This window comes from Colobus angolensis, unplaced genomic scaffold (assembly GCF_000951035.1).
Source record: "Colobus angolensis palliatus isolate OR3802 unplaced genomic scaffold, Cang.pa_1.0 Scaffold388, whole genome shotgun sequence".
Taxonomy (NCBI): domain Eukaryota; kingdom Metazoa; phylum Chordata; class Mammalia; order Primates; family Cercopithecidae; genus Colobus; species Colobus angolensis.
This window is the reverse complement of record NW_012117243.1, coordinates 1,571,440-1,588,494: the sequence shown is the minus strand read 5'-3', so window position 1 is coordinate 1,588,494 and position 17,055 is coordinate 1,571,440. Positions and strand designations below refer to the sequence as shown.

The 17,055-nt window shown below is 47.6% G+C and overlaps 1 protein-coding gene across 2 annotated transcripts in view; it reads left to right on the top strand.

The window, feature by feature from the left end:
* The window catches only part of LOC105520741 (phosphoserine aminotransferase), a 34,037-nt gene that overhangs the window by 6,215 nt on the left and 10,767 nt on the right, over positions 1 to 17,055 (top strand). For both annotated transcript variants that reach the window (XM_011954634.1, XM_011954633.1), the window contains exons 4-7: positions 1,982 to 2,187; positions 3,558 to 3,730; positions 5,681 to 5,850; positions 14,759 to 14,887. In XM_011954634.1, coding sequence (XP_011810024.1) covers positions 1,982 to 2,187; positions 3,558 to 3,730; positions 5,681 to 5,850; positions 14,759 to 14,887 — 678 coding nt within the window. The remainder of the gene's footprint in view (positions 1 to 1,981; positions 2,188 to 3,557; positions 3,731 to 5,680; positions 5,851 to 14,758; positions 14,888 to 17,055) is intronic.

The following is a 17,055-nucleotide window of genomic DNA, read 5'->3' as shown; positions in this document are numbered from 1 at the left end:
AAAAAAAAAAAAAAAAAAGATCAAGTGGCGGGCACCACTTAGTCCTGCTGAATCAGAATCTCCGGAGAGACTTTGTATTTAACAGGCTCTTTGGGTAATTGTAAGAGTTCTGAACTCTAGGAACTGCTGCTTAGACGAAATCTCCTGGGTTATCTGCACTGCTTTTCCTATCCAGAGGACACCTTATTCTTAAATAGATTGCTATTTAAAGGAGAGATTTTTATATATTATATAAACATGTTCACATAAACCTACAAATATAGCAAGTTTGAAAGCATACCATTTTTTTTCCTGTTCACAAAAATAATGAAAGTTTAGGTAAAACATTGCAGCTCACAACTCAACTGGAATTAACTTTAACCCCACTAATCAGGGATAATCACTAATATGTTAGGACCCATTCTTGCGTGATTACATTAACAAAATTTGAATTATACTGATTATTTCAAGTGTTTCAAATTGCTTGATAAAGTGATTCAGACGGGGCAGGCTGGGTGGGATTTCTGTGAGGAGCAGCAGACGCTGATTGCAGTGTGAGTGTTCAGAGCTGGTAGCCATCTGCTTGGCCTCTCCCATCCGTTGGCCTGCTGAGTATCATGTCACCTTCATAGGACAATCCTGTCCTTCATGGAGTGGGTATTTGGAACATTAGCCTGAAGAGAGATGGCATTTGACCACATGGCTATGAACTTCCCCTGACCGGGGTCCCAGTTCAATTTAAGGGCCTATCTTTTCTTCTCCTAACCTGGTTCCTACCTTGTATACCTGTACCTAGACCTCGGCCTGGTTTCCTTCCCTCTAATTCTTGGCCTTGTTAACCGCCCTGCATCTGAATAATGTGAACCTGGATCTCTGTCTTGGGTTATCAGTCTTCCCAGCTGCTGAGAACCTCATGGCTAGACTCTCGTAAGACCTGCTGGTTGCTTGCTATCCTACTAAGCACTGAATGTAGGTCATGCATCTTTCAGGACAAGATATTTACGCACCTACCACCCCATTCCCCAAGACCCTGCCACGTTGCCTTGCCCTTTATTAATTTACTTCTATATCTTTGCTGGAGCTCTGTTCCCTGGTCATCTGGCTTCTGTACACCTATTCCCAGGCTCTGACCTTACTTAAAGGCTTGGGTCCAGTTTCCATAGCCTTGTCCTTTTGGAGCTGGGCTTATTTCTACTGCCTGTAGCCATTCGCATCGTTATCTAATTTTTCATCCTAGAGTCAAAGAATTTTGCTTTTTATTTTGATGTGTAATAGATATATAGTTTCATGGCCAGGCCTAAAACATTATCAAAACCTCCTGCCCAACATCCACCTGGTTCATAGCATGGTACATAGCACAGGATTATTGGTTGTAAGTTAGAGGACCCCCAACTCACTGGCTTAAGTAAAAACGAAATGTATTATCTCACCTAACATAAATGCAGGAGGATTTAGGTGCTTCTAAATGATTGCAGGAAGGTGATTCTCCCACATCTTCCGGCTCTGCTTTCTTATGTGTTCTCTTCACTGTATGGCCGCCACTGGTTGTAGGATCAGCTCCTACAAGTTTCTTCTTTCCCTCAATAGACACAGCTTTCCTTACCAAGAAGTTTGAGTAAAGGTCTCAGTACCAGATTCCATTGGCCAGCCTGGGGCAGGTGCTCATCCCCTTGAGCCGGGGTTGACCACAGTTGAACCATGTGGACTGAGAGTAGCAGAGGGGTAATTTCCTAAAGGAACATCAGGCTGTTGTTACTAGGAAGAGGAGGAAGACCTGCAGGTCCAATAGTCACCCTAGGCTTTCAACATAGTCTCCAGTAAATAGTTGTTCAAGGATTGCATAAATAAATGAGTGAATTAGGGCAGACAAAGTAGTATTGGAACATTACCATATTTCTTGTAGTAAATCCACCCAAGGTAAAGCACTTGGTACAGCATCACTTGTTCTTAATCTTTGACCACATGAGTTTATGTATTTACTGTTACCTGTGCTTCTGCCCAGAGCCGTTCCAGACAACTATAAGGTGATTTTTTTGCAAGGAGGTGGGTCTGGCCAGTTTAGTGCTGTCCCCTTAAACCTGATTGGCTTGAAAGCAGGAAGATGTGCGGACTATGTCGTGACAGGAGCTTGGTCAGCTAAGGCCGCTGAAGAAGCCAAGAAGTTTGGGACTATAAATATCGTTCACCCTAAACTTGGGAGTTATACAAGTAAGTTCTGGGAGCTGAGCTGGGTGGTGAAATGCTGACTGGTGGGTTACCCCAACCCAGGGCAATCTGTGGTTTTCAGTTCTTTTCTGCCCTTGTCAGTTGTTAGTTCATTACCGTTTAGATTGGGTGGCTGTACTAGCTAAAACTAGAGCCTATGCATACTCTTATTTTATTTTATTTTCTATTTTTTTTTCTAGACAGAGTTTTGCTCTGCCACCCAGGCTAGAGTGCAGTGGCATAATCTTAGCTCACTGCAACCTCCGCCTCCCAGGTTCACGCAATTCTCCTGCATCAGCCTCCCGAGTACCACAGGTGCCCGCCACCACGCCTGGCTAATTTTTGTATTTTTAGTATAGATGGAGTTTAACCATGTTGGCCAGGCTGCTCTTGAACTCCTGACCTCAGGTGATCCGCCTGCCTCAGCCTCCCAAAGTGCTGGAATTACAGGCATGAGCCACTGTGCCTGGCCTATGCATACTCTTACTGCAGAAGCTAGTGAGTAGTTAGTAGTAGTTTTTCAGCTAATTAGCTGAAAAAGTCCAGGGGCTGGTTTGGCTTTAGATGTGGCCTGAGCAGGGGCCCCAACAATGTCTCCAGGACCTGGTGGCTCCACAGGCAGAAAAAGCTGTCCCTCTCTTGAAAGATGGCTGCAGCTGCTCCTGACCTTATATTCTCCCAAGTTTGAATGCCTTTACGGAGCATTGCCAGTAATAGCCTCATGTCTTCTATACCCCATTCTGAATCAGTCCCTGTGGCCGTACCTGAGTTGCATTCTACCTCTGGGCTGTGGGTTTCACTGGCCCCCCTGAAACTACATGGGCTGAGAGTGGGTGAGGGCTGGGGTCCCAATAAGAAGCTACTAGTCCATCAGTGGATGTAGGGTAGATGGATACTGGGTGACAAGTGAAAACTCAGATATCTCCCATGCCTTTTGAAAAAATTTACTTTATTTTATTTTGCTGAGACACAGTCTTTGTATGTTGCCCAGGTTGGAGTGTAGTGGCTCTTCACAGGCATGGTCATAGCACACTGTAGCCTGCAGCTCCTGGGCTCAAGTCATCCTCCTGCCTTAGCCTCCTAAGTAGCCGGGACCATAGGCACATACTACCATGCTCACCCTCCCATGCCATTTTTGAAGATGATTTGTTCCCAGTAAAAGTCAAAAGGTTGGATCGCTCATCCTCTCAGGATGTTGGTAACGATGGTAACAAAAGATGAGGCTGGGAGGGTGCTTTCACTTGTGCAATGCTTTGAAGTCAGTTGGTCTTTCCCTGCTAGGGGAGGCCTGTCAGTCTCCGGGTTGACTCCCATCTGTGTAAGAAAAGAGGAGAGTGAAAAGTGCAAAGTCTCAAACTTGTCTTCTATGATAGAAATTCCAGATCCAAGCACCTGGAACCTCAACCCGGATGCCTCCTATGTGTATTATTGCGCAAATGAGACAGTGCATGGTGTGGAGTTTGACTTTATACCCGATGTCAAGGGAGCAGTACTGGTTTGTGACATGTCCTCAAACTTCCTGTCCAAGCCAGTGGATGTTTCCAAGGTAGAGTATAAAAGGCAGGGTCGGGGGAACCCACTGACTCGGTTTCTGCAGGGACATTTTAATATATGCAAGAGCGGGAAGAACCATGGGTGTTTGGGGCCTGCAGAACCCCTGAGCCAGGGCAGCTGCCAGTGAGCAAGCTGCCAGGTGTGAATCCCCAGCTGTTGCAGTGCCTGAGTCTGCTGTTCCCAGCCTCGTGATGGTGATTGCTTCGCAGGATCCCACTCAAGTCCTTGGGGAACTACCTGCTTTTGAGAGTGGTTCTTAGAAACTTGTTTGGTCAACAGACGGGGAGTGACTTGTCTTCAAGAGTAGATGCAGATTATCCCGAGCCCAGGGGACCTATGTGAGAGAGCTTCCCCTTGCCTGGTACCCACCTCCAGAAGCGTCAACAGGATACCGTTTTATGAGTGGCTTGCCAAGGCAGGGCAGTGGGACCCGTGCCCTAGGTACATGCCCCAGGGGGCGATGCGGGTAAAGAATCTAAGAATAACAGTTGAACTGACTGAGTGGTATTCTGCCTTTTTACTTGGGAAAATATATACTTATAATAAATTTTACCATTTAATATAAAATGTACCATCTTAACCATTTTGAAGTGTACTGTTCAGTGGCAGTAAGAGCATTCACATTGTTGTGCAGACATCACCACCATCCATCTCCAGAACTTTCACATCTTACCAAATGAAAGTCTGTACGTTAAACAGTAACTCCCTCTCTCCCTGCCCTCCAGCCCCTGGCAGCCTCCATTCTAGTTTCTGTCTCTGTGAATTTGACTACTCTAGGTACCTCCTAGAAGTGAATCATGTACTATTTGTCCTTTTGTGTCTGGCTTATTGCACTTAGCAGAATGTCTTCAAGGTTTGTCCATGTTGTAGTGTGTGTCAGAACTTCCTTTCTTTTTTAAGGCTGAAAAATAATTGTTTAGATATACTGTATTTGGTTTATGGTCTGCTTTTCATTATCGCCAGGCACTGGCAATTTTAAATAACTATAAATTACTTTCCCCCACCCCCAACTTCCTGCCGACGCTCAGTTTTCCTGAGGGTTTCATGGAGAGAGTCATGGGAGTGGGTTTTGTATCTTGCACAACAGAATTACCTAAAGTACCTTTAAACATCTGTTTTCTATAATTTCGTCTCCCTCAGGCAGCTTGTCCCATCCCTTCTCTTTGTCATAGCAGTCCCTTGTCCCTTTCTCAGTACCTTCTCACTGTCCTTTTATACAGATGTAAATAGATTAAAAAATCTGTTTCGACCAGGCACGGTGGCTCACGCCTGTAATCCCAGCACTTTGGGAGACCAAGGAGGGCAGATCACGAGATCAGGAGTTCAAGACCAGCCTGGCCAACATGGTGAAACCCCGTCTCTACTAAAAATACAAACATTCACTGGGCATGGTGGTGCACGCTGTAATCCCAGCTACTTGGCAGGCTGAGGCAGGAAAATCGCTTGAACCCGGGAGGTGGAGGTTGCAGTGAGCCGAGATCGTGCCACTGCACTCCAGTCTGGGTGCCAGAGCAAGACTCTGTCTCAAAAAAAAAAAAAAAAAAAAATCTGTTTCTTCTCTTCTTATTAGGGAGAGTTAAAAAAAAAATCTATTTCTTCTCTTCTTATCAGGGAGAGTTAGAGGCCCCACTTTAAAGATTGATTTGGTGGTAGAAAGGAGGTATGCAGAGCAAATGTGAGTGTGTGCCAGGACCTTGCAGTGGTGGGCTTGGGTTAGCCCCACCCGGGGAGGACCAGACCAACAGATCATCCTCAGGCTTTGGAACTCTGTTGTATGGGTTTGCCATCCAGATGGAGATTGCTTCACAGCATCAGCTCCTCCCTACACAGAATACAGTCATTTCCTTAAAGAAATTGTGCTTTGGGAAGAGTTGGGAAGTTTGCATACATGTATGAAAAATGGCCAAATCCTTCTTAAACAGCGTGTCTTTCTCTTTTTAAGTTTGGTGTGATTTTTGCTGGTGCCCAGAAGAATGTTGGCTCTGCTGGGGTCACCGTGGTGATTGTCCGTGATGACCTGCTGGGCTTTGCCCTCCGAGAGTGCCCTTCGGTCCTGGAATACAAGGTGCAGGCTGGAAACAGCTCCTTGTACAACACGCCTCCATGTTTCAGGTAACTCTGGGAGTCAGTCTTGTGGACCCAGGGAGGGGTCTCACTCTTTTTCATCAAAGCAGAGGTTGTATTTTAGAGTAAAGCATGTAAGGCTGGGCAGGGTGGCTCACGCCTGTAATCCTAGCAATTTGGGAGGCCGAGGCGGGTGGACCACTTGAGATCAGGAGCTAGAGACCAGCCTGACCAACATGGTGAAACCCTGTTTCTACCAAAAGTACAAAATTATCCAGGCGTGGTAGCACATGCCTATAATCGCAGCTACTCAGGAGGCTGAGGCAGGAGAATCGCTTGAGCTGGGGAGGCAGAGGTTACAGTGAGCTGACATGGCACCATTGCACTCCAGCCTGGGTGACAGAGGGAGACTCCATCTCTAAATAAATAAGTAAAATAAAGTAAAGCATGTTTCCAGGAGCCGGTGACCAAATGCCCCAGATATCTTATCAGATTCTCTGCTCAGCTCACCTCTCCCTCTGTACCCTCTCTTTACTATTTGATCAGCTTTTCCTCTTGCTCTTTTTTGGGGATGTTGGTTTTTGTTTGGTCTTGGTAATCCAGGACCTGGTGGTTCACCATTAACCCAAAAGCTCTCTATACATGGGGTGCTGTGGCCTGCATCTCAAACAGCCAGTGCAGCTTTGGAGAAGAACTTTCAAAGGCTGTGCCTCCCCTGCTTTCATTTGTTTCTCTGCTGGGCCTGCAGGAAGCTGGCTGCCTGACAGAGAACATACTGGCTTAAATACCTTTCTGGGATTTTTGTTTTTGTTTTTGTTTTTTAGTTTTTTTTTTTGAGACGGAGTCTTGCTCTGTCGCCCAGGCTGGAGTGCAGTGGCTGGATCTCAGCTCACTGCAAGCTCCGCCTCCCAGGTTCACGCCATTCTCCTGCCTCAGCCTCCCGAGTAGCTGGGACTACAGGCGCCCGCCACCTCGCCCAGCTAGTTTTTTGTATTTTTTAGTAGAGACGGGGTTTCACCGTGTTCGCCAGGATGGTCTCGATCTCCTGACCTCGTGATCCGCCCGTCTCGGCCTCCCAAGGTGCTGGGATTACAGGCTTGAGCCACCGCACCTGGCCTTGTTTTCGTTTTTTTTTGAGATGGAGTCTCGCTCTGTCACCAGGCTGGAGTGCAGTGGCACGATCTGGACTCACTGCAACCTCTGCCTCCCAGGTTCAAGTGATTCTCCTGCCTCAGCCTCCCGAGTAGCTGGGATTACAGGTGCATGCCACCACGCCTAGCTCATTTTTGTACTTTTAGTAGAGATGGGGTTTCACCATGTTGGCCAGGCTGCTCTTGAACTCCTGACCTCAGGTGATCCACTGGCTTCTACCTCCTAAACCGCTGGGATTACGGGCATGCGCCACCGCGCCCAGCCAACATCTTTCTGTTTTTCAGCCTAATCTGGAGGGGTCCTCTTAGCCTGGCTCTCATTCGCTGAGTGGGGGCTGCATTGCGGCACTTCAGGGAGAGCAAGGTTGCCCTGCCTCAGGATCCTGTAACTCCCAAACTTGGGTATTTTGAGAAAATCTTCATGACTCTTAAGATTTACAATTGCCTAAGAGAGTCTAGTATTTACTAGCTGTGTAACCTTAGGCAAGTCACTTAACATGTCTGTGTAGTAGGTTCTAGAAGTAATAATAGTACCCCTTTCATTGGGTTGCTGTGAAGATTAAATGAGTTGGGATATACATATATTTTATTTATATATATACACACATTTATTTATATGCATGTGTGTGTGTATATATATACATATATATATATGGCCAACTGGGACACAAGAACTGGGCGGGCTGAGTGGTGAGGGTGCAGTTGGGAACCTCAAGTGCTGGCCTCCTGGAGAAGGGGCCAAGGTGCCAGGCTGCACCTGGCAGGTGGAGGGAGAGGAGGCCATCCTTACTTGTTTGGAGATGGGGCCAGGGCCTGCCTTGCAGCTAGAGGAGGCTTTCAGAGGAGCCCAAGACCATCACCCATTTCAGAAGTGGGAAGGTGGGAGGGGGCAGGGAAAGAGTGCTGTCCCTGAACTGTCCCACAGCCTGTAGGCCAGCAAGTTGTGATCAGGGTACAGCTTGGGGCAGGGCAGACAGTCACCCCGTGGTACCTTCTCCAAGGGTTACCTTGAAGAGCATTTTTTAAAAAAGGAATGAACATGGCTGGGCATGGTGGCTCATGCCTGTAATCCCAGCACTTTGGGAGGCCGAGGCGGGTGGATCATGAGGTCAGGAGATCCAGACCATTCTGGCTAACGCGGTGAAACCCCGTCTCTACTGAAAGATACAAAAAGTTAGCCAGCTGTGGTGGCGGGCGCCTGTAGTCCCAGCTACTCGGGAGGCTGAGGCAGGAGAATGGCGTGAACTCAGGAGGTGGAGCTTGCAGTGAGCCGAGATTGCGCCACTGCACTCCAGCCTGTGCGACACAGCGAGACTCTGTCTCAAAAAAAAAAAAAAAGGAATGAGCACATTAACACATGCTGTTTGTTAATATTAGGGGGAGAAACCATTAGTGGGAACAGTGGGAAAGCAGGTCAGTCTTTCTAATGGGAGATGAAGATGGCTGGAGTCAGACCTGGAGGCACAGAAAGTTGTCCTGGAAGAGAGTTTCTCATATGGTGACTCCCCTACCACCCCCTGTGCTTGACCAGTGGTTGGGCTCCTCTGGCCCATTGTGGGTGGGGATGTGGGGAAGGGGGAGGGCAGGAACTCCCCTTCCAGAGCTTTCCTGCCGGAGGAAGGACAGAGGCAGAAACAAGGGCAGAAAAGAGGCCAAGTTTCTCCCCTAGACAGATCAGAACAGTGATCATTGAGACCATCTCAGGGCCAGTCAGGATTGTTAATAATATGACGAGAATTTGTAAATAGAGAAGATAAAAGATACCTAAGTAATGGATTCTGACTCCAAGGTACTCCCTGGAAGTTGCTTTGCTTTTTTTTTTAACCCCATAAGAAAAAAAAAATGTTCTGTCTAATTCTGTATGTTTGAAGATTAACCATAAATCCATGACTTTAAATGGAGTTCATTTACAGTACTTAAAAATGCAAGGTTAGGCCGGGCACGGTGGCTCATGCCTGTAATCCCAGCACTTTGGGAGGCCGAGGTGGGTGGATCATGAGGTCAGGAGTTCAAGACCAGCTGGACCAACATGGTGAAACCCCGTCTCTACCAAAAATACAAAAATTAGCTGGGCATGGTGACAGGCACCTGTAGTCCCAGCTACTCAGGAGGCTGAGGCAGGAGAATCCCTTGAACCCGGGAGGCAGAAGTTGCAGTGAGCCGAGATCATGCCACTGCCCTCCAGCCTGGGTGACAGAGCGAGACTCCGTCTCAAAACAACAACAACAACAACAACAAACAAACAAAACATGCAAATTAGAAAATCCTAGCTCACCCAATGAGAACAAGCTACAAATGGAGACATCAAGATGTGTGCAAAATGCCCTCCTTAGTCCGTGATGTGAGGCTGATGGGGTACCTGGAACCCTTCAGAGCTTTGTATCACATAGTAGAGTTCTTGAAATGGCCTTACTTTTGAAAAGAAGCCATGTTTTTTTTTTCCCCCTTGAGTCTAATGACCATAGGCCCTGGGAACTTTGATTTAATTGTGCTGGATAAAACTGCCTTCAAATCGTTGCTCTGTAGCCCTGAGTGATGAACTGGAGTGGAATAAAGAACACGCTGCTGTTCTCTTTAACCCTTCAGTAGAACACACTGACCGCAATTAGTGGATAGAAGAAAAGATCCCTAAACTTCCCTTCTGACCACACAAAATCTTTTTTACTTACCATGACTAACTGAATACACAAGCGTACATTTGTTTTAGCTGCAATATGAGGTGAAGTAACTAATAAAAATGCAAAACAAATAGACCATTAATTTTAGGCCACCTCTTAAAAGAATGGGAACAGGCCGGGCGCGGTGGCTCACATCTGTAATCCCAGCACTTTGGGAAGCCGAGGCAGGTGGATCACCTGAGATCGGGAGTTCAAGACCACCCTGACCAACATGGACAAACCCCGTCTCTACTAAAAATACAAAAATTAGCCAGGTGTGGTGGCGCATGCCTGTAATCCAAGCTACTCAGGAGGCCGAGGCAGGAGAATCACTTGAATCCAGGAGGCAGAAGTCGCGGTGAGCTGAGATTGTGCTATCGCACTCCAGCCTGGGCAACAAGAGCAAAACTCCATCTCAAAAATAATAATAATAAATAAATAAAAGAATGGGGGCATGCAAATTAAGTCTGTGAGCCTGTTTGGAGGACTTCACTGGTCCCAGACTACCTTCTCTCAGTGGGATGGAGACGCCTGGAATCCTGGAATCCACAGTGGGGTGTGTAGTGGAGCCAGTTTTGGGAACTTTCCTCTGGGAAAAGTGCTCAGCTCAGTGGTTACATTCACCGATTCCTGAGAAAACTGTGCCATAACATCAACTTCAGAAGCTCATCTGCAGAGCTGGAGTCTTAGAACAGCCAGGGAGAGTTTTCCGAGGGACTTTCTGGTGTCCTTTTCTAAGCCCTGGTGCACAGGGACTATTTCGTATTGCTTAAAAAATTTCTAACAGTAACATACTCTTAGGCTGGGTGCAGTGGCTCATGCCTGTAATCCCAGCACTTTAGGAGGGTGAGGTGGGCAGATCACCTGAGGTCAGGAGTTTGAGACCAGCCTGGCCAATGTGGTGAAACCCTGTCTCTACTAAAAATACAAAAACTAACCAGGTGTAGTGGTGTGCACCTGTAGTCCCAGCTACTCTGGAGGCTGAGGCAGGAGAATCGCTTGAACCTGGGAGGCGGAGGTTGTGTGAGCCGAGATCGTGCCACTGCACTCCAGCCTGGGTGACAGCAAAACTCCGCCTCAAAAAACAAACAAACAGTAACATACTCTCAGCAAAGAATTGCAAGTGGGCAGAGTCACCAGGGTAGCCACTATTCACTGCTCGCTTTGCATCCTAACAGACCCTTAACTGGGCATATGCAAATATACAGTCATATATTTAATCATGCAAATGGAACTTGAACTTTACTATACAAATTGTTCTGTGAATTCTGTTTTTCCACTCCACAGTATACCATGGGCATTCTGCTATGTCAGCTCAAATGCCTATTTTTATTTTTTACTTTTAAATTTTATTTTTGTTAGAGACAGGGCCTTGCTCTGGTGCCCAGGCTGGAGTGCAGCAGTGTGATCATAGCTCTCAGTAACCGTAAACTCCTGGGCTCAAGTGATCCTCCCACCTAAGCCTCCTGAGTAGCTAGGACTACAGGCAAGTGCCACCATGCCTGGCTACATTAAAAAAAAAACTTATGGTGACGGGGTCTCAATATGTTGTCCAGGCTGGTCTCAAACTCCTGGCCTCAAGCTATTCTCCCACACTGACCTCCCAAAGTGCTGGGATTATAGACGTGAGCCACCACACCTGGCCCTTTTTTGTTTTAAAATATATATGGTGTCCTGTAGAATGGACATACCTCGGTTCATTTAATCATTTAATAGGGAGAGTTAGGAACCCTATCCTGTGTGTTCACGGGTGGCATTTTAGAAATGAAGGCATAAATCTGTTAAAAATGTCACACTGGTAGTGAGAAGAATTGAGACCACGCTGTAAGCTGCATAAGCATTTTAGAGCCCTTGTGTTTTCAAAATTTTAGATTGTATGGGATTGAAACAGGTTAATAAAGAACTGGAAGCCACGAGGGTCTTGTGTTAAGTAGAGTCACAGGGGCTGGACATCAGTGCCGTGCAGAGGACTGGGTGGGAGAGGAGGGCAGGACCTCCTACCCCAGGGACGTCTTCAGTCTTCAGGACAGCCTGCTTGCTTCTGATTTGTCTGCCTCTTGTCGAGGCTTCATAGAGCCAGGTTACGGGTACTGGCTCCAGGCAGCCCCTAAAAGTGGGTGAGCTTTCTGCTAGACTTGCCTGCTCAGATTCATTCAGAAAGCCAGAGAGCATGGGCAGCGAGTGTGAGTGCAGCAGCCAGCTAGGGGTTCAGGCGTCGGTACTGAGGTCTGGCTAGGACGCTGAACCTGACATGGGCCCTTCCTGCACTTTGGATTTAGAGAAACCAAATCCACAGTGCAGCAAGGGCCCAGGTCAGCTCTGAAACCCCGGGATAACACAGAGCTGCAGGCAAAAGCGAAGCTTGGTCACCTGGAAGTATTGTTGGTGACCTGGCACAGGGTGACGCTGCTTGGATTCAGTCACATGGCAGGGTGTGTTTCTGGGGTTCTGTGTGGAGGTAGGGGGTGAGCAGGCTGCAGGTGTGGGAGAGGAGCAGTTGGAAGTGAAGTGGGGATTGTAGAGCATCTGCTGAACAGAGGGCTGGGCAGCCTCGTGTCTGGAATGCACACCCACATGCATGTGTGCTGTGTGCTGGACTTGGCCACTGTGACTGGTGTGTGGTGATAGCCCTGCAGTCCCACTTGCAGGGGAGCTAGAGGCTGGGGCCCTGAAGCCCCTGGCAAAGCAGAGGGCCTGGATACTTGGGGGAAGAGCTTGCACTCTTGGAGTCAAGACAGGCTGGAGTTGGAGTCCCGGCTTTAAGCTGCTCGCCAGATGACTTGAGGCCAAGTTAAGCTCTCTGAGCCTCAGTTTCCTCATCTGGAAAATGGGATGATGGTGTCTGTAACCTGAGAATTATTGTGATCAATGAAAATAGGCTGAGGCCACAGTAGACTTCAGGAAGTACTCATTCCCTTCTTTTATTTTCTCTCTTCTTTCTCTTTTGTCCCTCTGACTTCTTGGACGTTAGCCAGAGAGCTAGCACTGAGGCTGTGGATTTCTCAGGGGCTGTTTTCTCTTCCTCTCTGCCTTCCCTTTCTGCCAGCAATCACTCTTGCTCTTTCTTCCCAGGGCTGTGGGGAGGTAGGCTGGGAAAGCTTCAGGAGAGGTTGTTGGATGTTTGTGGATGCTGTCTGCTCCCTGCCCAAGGCCCCACTGGGCAGCCCGGTGTTGGCTTTTGCCAACATGAGCTGGTATGAGCCACCGCACCCAGGCCTTGGGTCCCACTTGAGACAGTGAATGAGCCAGTTGGAATAGGGGGCTTCCCTGTGACAAGCTGCTGGCTGTTAGAGCATTTTCCAGACCCCGTCATATCCCCTCCTGTTAATAAAGGAGGAAGCAGCTGGGTATCCCCACCCCAGATCTTAGCTGAGCATCGACTCCCAATACATTTTTGCATAATTCCCATAGAGGACCTTTGATTCACACCTCTGGAGAGGGCATAGTTGGCCGCTGACCTCCAGACTCTCTGCTCAAGGGAGATGGTATCTTCCCTGGGCAACCTCTGCTCCTGTGCCCTCGGCTTTTACTGAGTACATGTGGAGCCTGTAGCACCTTCTCAAGGAGAGGGGCTTTCAGACCGGGGAAAACCACGCGCCGCTCCTCAGTGTTTCATATTTTCAGCTTAAGTTTGAAGGGACTACTGACTACCATTTGTGTGGCCCACCTGCCACGTGCCAGGCCCTGTGCTAAGCGCTGGTCTGGCAGGAAAAATTTGAAACTCTTGGTTCAGAAAGGGACGGTCCTGAGCTGCGGGAAGGGCTGAGGTGCAGCTGGACTTCGTGGAACCAGGGACACGAATCCTCCTCCATCTGCTCTCCACTTCTGATCCTGGTTTCTCTCAGTGGGAATGTTGGCTTCTTTTTCAGATGGGTCTTCTTCAGATGTTTCCTAGAAACATGATTCCCTAGGGCTCTCATATCCTGTCTCGCAGTTGCACTAATATTCTGCTTCTTTCTCTGCTCTTGCCACTCTTTCTCCCCACTCCCAGTTGAGAAAATCTCAGGGAAGGCCCTGATTGGCCCAGTTAGGTCCCATGCCCAACTCTGAGACCAGGGAGTCAGGGGCCTTGCTGGACCTGCATACTGGCTGGAGGGTGGAGTTGGAAAGAGCAGGGTGGATAAAATGCCACGTGTCCACCACAGGTAGGTGAATCTCCTGGTTCCAGATGGGAAAGCTGAGGTGACTAATCCTGGGTAGTCTGTTAGTGAGTGGCTGCCCTGTGATGGGAGTCAGGACTGGGACGGGGAACCCATCCTTTTAACTACTCTGCCACAGTACTCTCTGCTGGCTGGAAGGCACTGTGCTAAGGCTGTGGGTAGAAAAGATGAACAGTGTGGGCTTCTAGCCTTCCAAGACCACAGAGGCCAAACTGCAGGCACACAGAAACTTAAAATAAAGGAGCAAGTGGAAAAAAACGACGCAGGAAATGTGGGCAAGGTGCTCTGGCAGTTTAAGAAGTGAAGAGCTTGCTCTGGGTAGGGGCAGGATTGGGGTCTGCTGATGCCTTCTGGTGGAGATAAGGAAGTGTGTTCTGGCTGTCAAGAAGAGTTTACATTAGGGCTTGAGCTGGACAAGGAGGGAAGGGACTGATATGACGTTTAGTGAAAAATCTCATTAAACCTTTTTCTGAATGGCCCTCAGGGGTCTATAATTGGATTGACCCTAGTCCTTGCTTGATGACATGCTCTTGTTCACACGAGCCCTGCTTTTGTCTTGTGTATTTTCTTTATCTTTTTTTTGGAGACAGGGTCTCACTCTGTCACCCAGGCTAGAGTGCACTGGTGTGATCATAGCTCACTGCAACCTCGAACCCCTGGGCTCAAGCATTCCTCCCTGCTCTGCCTCCCAAGTAGCTGGGACTATAGGCACATGCTATCACACCCAAATAATTTTTCATTTTTTACGGAGATGGGTCTTCCTATGTTGCCTAGGCTGGTTTCCAACTCTTAGCTTCCAGCGATCCTTCCACCTCAGTCTTCCAAAGTGCTGGGATTATGGGCGTGAGCCACTGCACCTGACTGTCTTGTCTGTTTCAAATAATGCCTTTAAGTCTGTTTTAATGGAACTTAAACAGCAGTTTGCTTGAATATAGTTCTACTTTTGCAAAGATGAGCTAAACGGATTTTTAAAAAATCTTCATTTTAGCATCTACGTCATGGGCTTGGTCCTGGAGTGGATTAAAAACAATGGAGGTGCTGCGGCCATGGAGAAGCTTAGCTCCATCAAATCTCAAATGATTTATGAGATTATTGATAATTCTCAAGGATTCTACGTGTAAGTCAATGGATTTTATCTACTATTTTACCTCTTGTGAATTTAAAACCATGTATATACTGTGTGTGTTTGAAAAGTGGACATATTCACCTTTCTCTGAGACATTAAATTGCTGGTGAGTGTGGGTGGTCCTGGGCTCCATGAGCAAGGGCATGGGTGGTGAGTTCTTCCCTCCTGTACCCCATCCCGGGGCTCTCAGGCTTTGGGACCTGTGTTCCAGTGGGTAGTGATGTTTCTCACACCAAAGACATCACCCTGGGGAAGAATCTCAGTTCACCCCCTGGGGTAGGTACTGTCTACTCCCTGCTTGCTTTGTACATTTTCTGGGAAAAAACACGTGTACTTTCTGGAATGTGTCAATTTAAGGACTCCCGTTAGAGATCTTTGGGATAAATACTCACTCCTGGCCTCCTCTTCTGCGTTATTTCCCTTTTTAAGAAAGTTCACTCCTTTCCTTATTATAAGACAGATGCTGTTATCCCAGAGTCTGTGAATGGAATTGGCTTTGGCATGGGGTTCACTCCAGTTTAAATATTTCCATGACCAAATGATTAATAAGTATGTCTTACCCACTAGCCCTGCACCTGGGAATTCCACAGAAAATGTATGGGTCTTGTATTACTGTCCCGGGGCTGGTGTAATAAAGTACTACAGACTTAGTGGCTCAAAACATCAGAAGACTTATTCTCACTCTTCTGGGGCCCGAAGTTCAAAATCAAAGTGTCAGCAGAGTTTTGCTCCCTCCAGAGAGCCATGCCTTGCCTCCTTCAGCTTCTAGTGGCTCCAGGTGGTCCTTGATTTGTGGCTGCATCACTCCAGCCTCCATATCTGTCTTGACATGGCCTTCTCCTTTCTGCTGTGTCTTCCCTTCTGTCCCTTAAAAAGAGAGGTCTTTGGATTTAGGGCCTATCCAGATAATCCAGGATCATCTCATGTCGAGATCCTTCACATAATGACATCTACAAAGGCCATTTTTTCCAAATAGGTCATATTCACAGATAGATTCTGGGGGTTCGGACATGGGCATACCTTTTCAGGGTCACCATTCAATCCACAGCATTAGGCCCTTCACCAAAATGCCAGATGGGAAGCACCTGGTACAGTGCCTTGGATGCAGAGAAGTGTAACAGGTGGTATCTTCGTTTGCTTTTCCCTTTCCCTTAAGGTGGGTATAGGTATACAAAGACCAGACTTTCTGCTGTGTGCATATATGTGCACCTACACATATACATAAATGCTGAAACTCACCAAACTGAGAACCCCCTTCTTAGTGGTCATTGCTCTTTGGGGTTCAGTCTATTGTAACAAAAATATCTGCTTGATGGTAAGTTGGAAATTTGTCCTCTGTCAGATAATTCAGTGGCCACATGGGACAGACAAAATGCTGCCTCAATCCTAACTTAGAATTGTACTTTTTAGCCAAGATTTAACTAACACATCTCCATAACCACCCATGGGTGGGCAGTGCTGGTGTACTTTTTGGATGGCATGCTGCTGCCACCTTTGTTCTTGCAATGCTTGTTGCCTGCTTTTGTGAGCTGTTGGCATGCAGTGGTCCTCCTCCAGCTGCAAGCCCAGGGGGAGTTAGGCTTGGCAGGATGCCTTGGCCTTTGGGCTCCTCTCCCAGGTATCATCTTGGGGAAGGGATACACACTCTGCATTACTGCCTGTTCTCTGGTTCTGTGCAACAGAGAAGCAAGTGCAGGCTGGGGGCTCAGTGCTGGGGAAACTTCCACCCTAGACCTTGATGTGTGAGTCGGGAGGCCAGGATACCCTGCCTATGCTCACTGAAGCCATTTAACATGCACAATTAGCAGTAGGTGTCCAAGGATTTCATAGCCAAGGGCTAAAGAATGTGGCATGAACCTGGAAAAGGGGATATTGTTTGGTTGGAGGTGAAGAGAGGGCTTTTGCATCAGCTTATTATGAGCCCTGGTCATGAGTAGAATTAGGCAGAGAAGAGGGCAGAAAGGTTTAGAGTTCTAACCTTTAGAAAGGTTAGAATCATCCCTGCAAAGGCACTGAGGGAAGAGTGTACAGTGTGTTTGGGGAGCAGAGCATGGGCTGCTTGAAGGGGATGGCTTATGCTGGGATTGGAAGGAAGGTCTGTGGAAGCGTGTGAGGATGTGTTTAGTTCACCTATTTATTCATTCATTCGTCTACTCACC